The 9,119-nt window shown below is 54.0% G+C and overlaps 3 protein-coding genes across 3 annotated transcripts; 1 reads left to right on the top strand and 2 right to left on the bottom strand.

Moving 5' to 3' along the window:
• Positions 1-133: 133 nt before the first annotated feature.
• MONBRDRAFT_26644 (uncharacterized protein) lies at positions 134-1,900 on the top strand (the record flags this gene model as incomplete). Its single annotated transcript, XM_001747121.1, has 8 exons — positions 134-170; positions 292-462; positions 513-548; positions 569-597; positions 690-922; positions 1,015-1,238; positions 1,279-1,452; positions 1,536-1,900. The coding sequence occupies 8 exons, from the start codon at positions 134-136 to the stop codon at positions 1,898-1,900; spliced, it is 1,269 nt and encodes a 422-aa protein (XP_001747173.1).
• A 128-nt stretch (positions 1,901-2,028) lies between these two features.
• Positions 2,029-7,276, bottom strand: MONBRDRAFT_33000 (uncharacterized protein; the record flags this gene model as incomplete). Its single annotated transcript, XM_001746990.1, is given in 28 exon segments — positions 2,029-2,205; positions 2,244-2,312; positions 2,423-2,488; positions 2,558-2,633; positions 2,738-2,916; positions 3,078-3,135; positions 3,217-3,314; positions 3,412-3,509; positions 3,612-3,641; positions 3,789-3,894; positions 3,914-3,946; positions 4,028-4,119; positions 4,196-4,250; positions 4,357-4,455; positions 4,586-4,702; positions 4,829-4,885; positions 4,957-5,026; positions 5,139-5,278; positions 5,364-5,543; positions 5,628-5,762; positions 5,859-5,953; positions 6,039-6,102; positions 6,221-6,342; positions 6,457-6,521; positions 6,637-6,728; positions 6,763-6,960; positions 7,057-7,133; positions 7,195-7,276. The coding sequence occupies 28 exon segments, from the start codon at positions 7,274-7,276 to the stop codon at positions 2,029-2,031; spliced, it is 2,730 nt and encodes a 909-aa protein (XP_001747042.1).
• A 453-nt stretch (positions 7,277-7,729) lies between these two features.
• MONBRDRAFT_32999 (uncharacterized protein) lies at positions 7,730-8,953 on the bottom strand. The gene has a single exon (XM_001746989.1). It carries the CDS (start codon positions 8,659-8,661, stop codon positions 7,918-7,920), a length of 744 nt encoding a protein of 247 aa, XP_001747041.1. The 5' UTR covers positions 8,662-8,953; the 3' UTR covers positions 7,730-7,917.
• Positions 8,954-9,119: the final 166 nt, after the last annotated feature.

The raw sequence follows: 9,119 nt of genomic DNA, 5'->3' as shown, positions 1-9,119 counted from the left end.
GCTGTTTTTTTTTTGTTGGGGGGGGGGGGGGGGGTGGGGAGCAGGATACGTGATTGATGTGACTGCCTTTGGTGCCGATCCTACGGGGCAAAGTGACAGCCACGATGCCATTCAAGCCGCCATCAACCATGTCATGACCCTCAACCATCGCATCAGCAAGTCAGACGTTGGTGCGACTTGGGATTGGCCCCGCTGGTTTACGGCCTGTCTTCCAAGGCTCGCCTTTCTCTTCACTTCTCACCCAGCTAATATAAATGGTAAACACGACAGGTGCTGGTGATGTACTGATAGACTTGGTGGGGGGCGTCTACCGCTTGGACAGTCACATCTACTTCAACTCGAGCCACACCGGCTTTGTAATGGCCGGTGGCACATTGGTCACGGGCCCCAACTTTGCGTCTTCCGACTTTCTCATGGCTTGCTACTCTTGTAGCGAAATAACATGGCGTGACATGATCTTTGGTGCGTACACTGAACACCTGTTTTCGATTCTGTTCTGCGTCTGTGCGCAGGCCCATGCCGCAATCATCTGTGTGACCTATCCGCTGGTCTGTCGCTTCTTTTGCAGAGAATCAGCATCGCGGCGGCGGAATGCTGGTAAGCTTCGGTGCAAGCATCCTGCCGATGGCGCGAACCACCATTTAAAACTTGGATTTGTGAGACCGCGCTTACCCGTTTTGTCTGGCCAGGTTGACACGATTTTACAAAGTCAGCTTGTTGACGTCTTTTTTACGCATTTTGAGTCTTACGGCGTTCTCTGCAACTCGGGCAATGGCCACGAGCTTTTGATCTCGGGCTGCTTTTTTGAGGAGTTCCACTGGGGCGAACCGGGCTACAACTCAACCAACACCACGACGGCCGTGGCCATCCAAATGGGGCAACCCGACTCGACTGTCCTCAACACCATCATTCGTTGCGCCAAGTACGGGAGATGGTGATGAACACAGCCTGCCGCAGAAGGAGCGCACGCTTATCTCATCATACCGCTGCACTCGTCGGTTATGGTTCATGTAGGCGAGGCATCGTCAGTTCGAGTGCATCCAATGTAATTAGTGCCACACACATTTATACATCTTGCAACCCACTGGGCTTGAACCCAACCGCGTGCTTTGATATATACGGCAGCACTCGCATTACTGATAGTTGTATGTGCATCTTGTTGCTTGTGTGTGTGTGTGTGTGTGTGTGTGTGTGTGTGTGTGTGTGTGTGTGTGTGTGTGTGCAGCTCTGCTGGGGATGTACACCCACTCACTTTGACTCACGTGCTGTGTATTTTAGACGTCGACAACTGCTATCTCGACTTGCATCAGCTCGCCTATCAGGTTACCATCACCGGAACGATGTTTTATAATGAAGCCCAACTTCTGCTGTCGCCCAGTGCTGCCAATAGCAGTCTGGTTAACATGGTGATAATGGAGAATGTTTTCCAGCCAGGCCCAGATGCCACACCTCGTAGGTGCCGTGGCTACACCTGCTTTTGAGCCGATCCGACTGCTTTGCTTGCGCCTGACAAGCTCCTTTCGCACCCTGACTAGGTATCAGGGTGAATGCCACCAACGGGAACAGCATCGCCCCAGACAGTATTTTCAATGTCTCCATTAGCAACAACATTGGCGCCCTTGCCACTGTCGCGCGCCAAAAGCTTTCGTTTGCAACCTCGCCAACAATCCTAGATGTTGATCTATCCGAATCCTTACTTCTACTGCCCACAGATGCCGTCGTGGCCTGCCATGTCCAGGTGGAGCGTTGCGGTGATGTGACTGGCGCTGGTGCTGGTTTTGGACTGTGCAACGTGGTGACGAATACATCAGGAACGAGCTTTCGTGCTAGCGTCCTTGTTCTGAACGCACAGGGTACCCCCGCCAACTGTAGCGGAGTGCTTCAGCTGCACATTGCCTGAAAGTGGAGTAAAACAACTTCCTCTTCAGAAAAATTGCATGAAACAGCGCTAGACATGCTGGTTGACAGCATCACATAAATCCTGGTGATTGTCAATTTAGTTTCCTCAAAGAGGAGCCTGCGCAGATGTCAAGTGTTGCTAATTGAATGAAACATGCCGCAAAAGTGCCATGTCTGTTCATGCACACGGCTGTCCCTCAATGCACAAGTGCTAAGAGGCGATCGCACCGAACAGGGCTTCGATGCTTTTGTCGAACCGCCTGCAGGTGTTGAGAAAAAGACGGTCAGGCTGGTCACGTCACAGAGCTACGAAGCATGCACAAACATGATTGGCAGACACCAACCTCAATCTGTTCTCGAAAGATCTCTTCGTTCACCTTTGCACCAGCTTGCAGCGCAGCCTCCACTGCATCCTGCGTCAAATTCATGTGTGATCGGTGAGCTGAGCACGACTCAAAATTACCAAGTTTAAACCGCACGATCTGGAAAAGGTTCCGGCATTTCAAACAGAACCAAGACCCACCTGAACACGCTCATCAGGATCATCCAGATGAATCAAGAGGCCACGAAAAATCGCCTCGGAATGTGCCTGTATCAGGTCAATGCGATGCGTAAGCTCGATAAGGGGGCTAATGTTTCTGGAGGACCGTGGGCACACCTTATAGAGGTCGTTGTCATACGTGTCGTGATCCATGATGCGAAGATAAGCAATCCAGGCCTGGCACGTCAGCAAGCTAGAGCAAGAGCGAGACCAGCACATCTTGAGCAAGCGCACTGATGCACACAAGGCACAGTGCAGTAAACTTGTGCTCTTCGGCCAGGGAATTATGGCTCGTACCGGACGTCGTTGTCGCTGTCGTCGAGGCGACGCAAAAGGTCCGGGTACAGCTTGTGCAAACGATCGTATGTTTCATAGCTGGCTTGGAACAGCGTGCCGTGAAGGCGGAAGATTTCTTCCAACACGCGCACCGCAAGAACTCGCGAAGCTACAGCCGAGTCTTCCATCGATGATACGAGCTGGAACCGAAATGACAATGCAAAGCAGGCGCATGCAAAAAGATCAACAAGGGCCCAGGAAAAAGGAAAAAAAAAAAAAGACATAGGGAGATTGGTGCTGAAGAGGAAAGACGCGGATAGAAAGCAACAGACAAAGCCTGACAGACAACGCGCAAACAGACCAGAGGCAGGAGATCAGCTGCCACATCCAAGATGTCTTCATGACTGACAGTCTCCGTTCTAGCAGAACCAGGTGACATGAGTGGAGTCCACTATGATTATTCTGAATGGGCGCCAGCTGCTCAACCCTCGCTTACTGACCTAAGCAGTGACCAGAGGCACGACAAGCTTGCCACCCGAACTGCCTGAGCTTTGTCCCCTGATTGCCAAACCAAATTGGGGCAAACAAGCTGCTTAATCTGCAAACAAATACATGGCGTCAGAGATCCAATGCCACTTGACAGACAATCTATAGCGGGGCGTCGTAAACGGCGATGATGTACACCAGCTTCGTACAATGGTTCGTGTGTGGCTGGATAGCTTGCCATCAGCATTGATGCCCTCACGAGCGTGCGTGAGCAGGCGGCCCAAAAGCGTAAAGAAGCGGATGCGCACTACAAGACGGAATAAGCCGCGGGATGATACAAAAAAAAAAGGTATATCAGGGCTCTCGTCGGTCATTTCTCAGCCGAGTCGATCGAAAGGGCAGGGCGTACCTTCCACATCCTTCTCAGGCTGACAGTTTGCTACAAAAACCGGCAAGACCAGGTCCAAGAGGGCCCCAAGTGCACTTCCTGCCCGATATAGCAGTGCCGAAAAGAGTCGGCGGGCAGGGCTGCCATCCAGCAAGACAAGCGATTCATTTGCGTCTGAGTAAGCGAGAGGCTGCGTACCGGCATGCGTGTGATCAATCATGGCCATACCTATGCACACCCCAGCTCTCACTGCCTTGAATAGTGCGTTGAAGAACAGGCTGAGTGTACTGAGCAAAAAGGCCATCTGGACTGGAAGCGCCAACCGCGGTGGCCAAGCGCTGTAGCGCAACCTCCACCTACACCGAGCAACAAAGTGCAAAGTGCACATCAGGATCACCTCGTTGTGCAGCATTTGTGAAACTTTGGGCCAGACCAACCTCGGCGTCCAGGCCCTTGCTCAAGGCAGATACGCTGAGGGTGGCATGGAAGAGCTCGAGGCCATGTGGTGCAACCTGGTCTTGCAATTTGTCTACAGTCCACCATCGTTCAGTTCGTGAAGTGTTTCAGATTGACGCCCAAAACCCGTCAGCAAGGCAGCATCGCACCAATCACGTCAGCAATGCACAACAGCAGCTCTTCTTGAACCATGCGCGAGGCTGACTGTTGAAGTTGCAGACATGGGCACGCGCGTGAGTACGACGAGTGCTTGGCATCGAGTAGAATGCGGCTAAAGGTGCGAAGCAATCGTCTGTTGCCTCGAACACACCTCGCGCACATTGGCTTCAGCAAGGGCATGACAAAGCGCAGCAGCTTGCGTGCTCATGTCTGTGACGTCGGCTCCACGCACAAAAGCTGCCAGCATAATCTAAGGAGATACACCAACATTAAAAGAGAAACGCACGGCACAACTTTGTGGTGTACAACAAGAATGGGGGGCCAAGCCATGGCCAGATGGACTCTTGTATAATCGGGCTATGCTTGTGAAGAAAGCGTACCAGAGCTGCGGCATGCTGGCGCTCCGAGGCTCCAGCATCACGAAGGACCGGGTAGATGACAGCGGCGCACGCCTCAAAGGCAGCTGAACGCCCAATCTCTTCCCCACATTCCACCACCTACAGGTTCGTGCCTGGCCATGAGGAGACGCACTGCTCCAAACAAGCGGCACAATGTTGCGACAATGTGCCTGCCCTTCTCAATGTGCCTGCCCTTCTCAATGTGATCAGGCTGCGCAGACGCACCAGTTTTGCAATGTCCGGCTCTTCATCCAAACAGGCTTGCATGAGGCCACCGACCACCTAGCGGAGAATGATGAGGACTCAAAACAGGCGTTAGCGCCTGGCTGACGGCGAGGAGACAAAGGTCAAACCTTTTGAAGGTGCATGGTAACGTTCTTGCCCTCGTAGCGGAGCAACGTGTGCATGAGTCGTGCTGCTTGCCTGCAATGTGGTGCATCGTTGGCCCACCGGGCGTTGAGTCTCCAGTTACGCCACCATCGGCAGCGGGCGAGGCGAGCATGTGGACCTGAAGTTGCCTGCTGTCAGAACCAACCTTCTTGTATCGGCTGTCCACTCAATCATGTCCTTGAGCAAGCCTGGGAAAATCTTGGAGAAGCATTCCTTGACTAGCTCCCGGCAACCCAGCGGGGCACTCACAGCTGCCCCATCGTTGTCCGAGGCTCGAAAATCAAGCTTTATCCAAGATATGTGGAAGGGTGAACAGAAGAAGCTGGTCTTCAAGCAAGCACGCTCGAGATGGTGCAGTGAGATATGGTACCTGGTCTTTAAGGCGCTCTTCGTTCTCTTGTTCATAAAGACGGCCAGCTTTGATGAAAGCTTCGCGGCTGAGAACACGCAGTTCCTCGACCTCGTCAGTTTCACCCGGCAATAGCATGGGAAGCAGCTTGTGCCAGTAGGAATAACGGTCCCGCAACTCGCAGAGCCAGCGGCCCGCAATCTAAAAAAGAAGAAGTGTTGGCCTGAGCCTGAGCCTGAGCGGTACAGCCACTCACCGATTCGGGCGTCAGCAAAAGCAGCATACCGTGTAGACAGCCTTGCGTACGGTAGGGCTATGATCCATGACGCGTTGGGACATGTTGGTGCGCACATCGTCCAGCAATTTGTTTTGGCCGTATTGGACGACGGCCCCCAGAGCACGCACGGCTACCGCTCGCACCTTGGCGTGGTGGCGTTGAGTGACCAACCACATCGAGTGAGGTGGCAGACAGCAAAGTCACGCCGGGAAATCGGGCAAATAAGGAAGGGAACGCACCTTTGTATGCTGGTGCACCAGTGCTGCCTGCAGTGGTGGCACGAGCTGGCCAGCAGCCATGTGGAATCGCTCGGGCGTCTTGCGGGCCAGTAGGACTGAAGAGCAAAAGCAGCATGCATGAGATGAGAGTGTGCGCCGCTCTTAGCATGCCCCGAAGAGGGAGTGACTTTAAGCACTGACCAGTGCAGCGGCAACCCATGCGTTTGACCTCGGCAAACTCATCATCAATCATCTTGCGGAAGACCTGCATGCAGTATCATGCCAAGTCCCCAGCAAACACGCGTATTGCATGAGGTGTGGTCCCAGGCGCCGGTGCGCACTGGTTCATGAATGACAGGATTGAAGCTGCAAGCGAGTTGAACCTGAAGCCATTCATCAATGTAGATGCCCAAGTCTTGGCCAGACTGCGTGTCAATGACGCGTTCGACCTGCTGCATGAGAGCCGCACGTAGCTCCTCTACAGTTTCCTGGACCTCTTTGCCACCTGCAAGAGTGGCCAATGTTGCCCGTGAGATGAAGGGCAGCAAGCAAGACGCGGGAAGCATACGAAAAGACGCGAGTCAGGGTGGCTGCCACTTTAACCACGGACGGGACGAACCAAGACGGGCAACAAGGACGGGAATGTAGTAAGGCAGGAAGCCTTCAGGACCTAGGTGCAAAAACCTGTCAAAGAGCAGGGTGCAGGGGAATGAGGAAGATGAAGAGGGGCAAAAGGGTTGCAAGAGGGTTAGAGTGTCAAGCTCTGCTCGTTGTGAGGTGGAACGGGTCAAGGGCGTACTTGGAAACGAGGTCGATGGCAAGCTCGCGCGTCTTCTCCACGGCATCGCCGTACAGGCGAAGGATGGCCTTGAGAAGATGCGCGAAGAGGGCCTATGCATGAATCAGAAACAGCACAGTCGGGCACAGTGGCATAAGTAAGAGTGCCAGCAAACAGGTGGAAGCCAGCTGCATGGGAACCTGCCTTGGCGACGGGTGGCTCAAAACGACACTGTGTGTCATTGTCGCTGAGGCCGCCGAAGATATTCACGTGAAGCGTCTTGATGCCACTCTTGCGCACGTTCTTGTCCTCGTCACCCAGGCAGTTTATATCACGTTGCATCCCCTATCAGATGGCAGCCCAGGACAACCACAGGACGACGAGTGGGTGATGGTCCGTGTGCCATGGGCGACAAGCATGTTGTCCAGCCTCGTGACCAACCTGGATCAGCTCCTGAAGCTGGTTTGTTTGGGCCTCTGTCAGCTGCTGCCGTGCCAGGAGCGCAGCAGCTGGGCTGGCTATCAAGAAGCAAATGCATTCCACACGAAATAGACGCGAGTGAGGCACGGGCAGGGCTACATTTGATCCAACCATGAGCTGAGGGAGCACCTTGTTCGGCTGGAATGGCCAGAGCGGCTTCCGTCTCACGCGCAGCCGCCATGTCAAACGTTCGACTCTCCGTGTGGCGGCACAATTTGCTCGGTATTATAACAGCTCTGACTCTCTGTTGCAATAGCACACGTGCCCTCGGTCAGCAGCGAGAACCCAGGCAGGCACCAGGATGCAGCACCCAGTGGTCCCTCGAGTCGCAAACCAGTTCGACATCAAAAAAGAAAAATAAATTTTTGAGAGAGAGAGAGAGAGAGAGTTTGAGAAAGCGTTTTAGAGAATGAAGTTTGTGAGTGTCAAAGTGATTCAAGGTTGGCTTGTGTAACGATATGATTGAGAGAGTGGGAGAATGTCAGGGAAGGAATAAGAGATGGGACTTGTAAGTTTGTGCATGATGTTTGTCAGCTTGACAACAACGTGTGTGTGTGTGTGTGTGTGTGTTGGTAAGGAGGTCGGATGTGGCTGCTCGCCGGCGCCGCTTGAACGTCGTGGAATCAAGACTCGTGCACAGCACGGATGAATGCGGTAGCTCGCATGGTAGCAGGTTCAATTTCAAGCGGGACACCACTGTCAAGGCGTATGGAACCACATAGCACAACCACACAAACAAACGCGCCCGGCGCTTGGCTCGTCGTTAAGTATCACACCCCTTATGCATTCCAAGGTCGAGAAACAGGGGTGGTCAGAGTACAGTTATGCCTCATTCTCGTCGGCAGAGGGCGGGTTGACCTTTTCGCGCAGAGCCTTCTCGACCAAGGCTTTCAGGTGCTGGCCAGCATCTGTTTGTAGCAGCGCCTCGACGTCTTCCGCGGGAATCTGGGAAACGTCGGTGTTTACGGCCGGCGCTGAGGTCACAGCGCCGGCGGCACCATCTCCACTGCTGTTGGAAGTTGCATCTTCCCCACGAGCCCCCTCCCTATCATTTTTACCTTCCGCTGCCCGCAGTGCAGCAGAGGAGGAGCGTACTCCGGTGTCCAGAAGCTGAACATCGAGCGTCAACTCAAGCCGCGGAAGCTTTGTGCACACGTGCTTGTAAATGTGGAAGTGCGCAAAAAGCGTGCGCGTCACATAATCCAGTAATGCTTTGGCCTGCTCGAGGGAGAAAATGTGTTCGCTGAATGGGGGCCGATGCACCGTGCAGTTGATCAAATCGGTTTCAAAGCGCTCCAGCGTCTCGTTGAAGTTGTCCAGGTTGGTGGACAAGCAGGCCGTCCAAGCTTGGTCCACCAGGGCCAGAGCGGCAGCCATTTGCTCTGCCACGTAGTGTTGTCGGGCGCAAAATGCTGCCACATGCGTGAATAAATCAACGGCATGGGGCTCCACCTCAGTCTCATAGGCCCGCTGTTGCATTTGCTGGACAACCAAGGAGCGGATCCGCTTGGGCTCGGCAGCAAGCGCCGCACCTGCTTCGACCCATGCCTGACCCACCACGGGCATCTCGTCGGTCAATTCGCAACGTTGCAAGCTTCGGATTGCCAGCCACAGAGATGCAACCCAGGAGCGGCGCCACCCGTGTGCTCGTGCCCTTTTCAAATCAATCGAGGGGATACCGTCAGCTCCGAGACGATACAAAGCAGCCACCAGGCACCAGCTTCTATCAAATTGGACAACCGCCCACTACCAAGATCCAGTTCCACGCGCCAGCCGAACAACACCACCCCCCCCTCCAGACTGACTGCCGTCTGCGCTCGTCCGGAGAGATGCTTTGCTGCTGGTCGTCAAGCGTAAGTCTCACAAATATCACACTTTATCGCTCATTTATTTCATCTGACAATTGTGGGGGAACAACAACCGCGAAAATTTGAAAACGAATCGAGCGAGCGAGAGAGAGCGCGAGAGAGAGAGTGCGCGAGAGGGACACGGGCGTGGTGGACAAGCCTCTGAGAGTGGTTTGT

This window comes from Monosiga brevicollis, genomic scaffold (genome assembly GCF_000002865.3).
Source record: "Monosiga brevicollis MX1 MONBRscaffold_15 genomic scaffold, whole genome shotgun sequence".
Taxonomy (NCBI): Eukaryota; class Choanoflagellata; order Craspedida; family Salpingoecidae; genus Monosiga; species Monosiga brevicollis.
This window is presented reverse-complemented; position numbering and strand designations above follow the sequence as displayed.

Coding starts and splice junctions, on each gene's coding strand:
- MONBRDRAFT_32999 (XM_001746989.1), bottom strand. CDS start 8,661: ATGCCCGTGGTGGGTCAGGCATGGGTCGAAGCAGGTGCGGCGCTTGCT.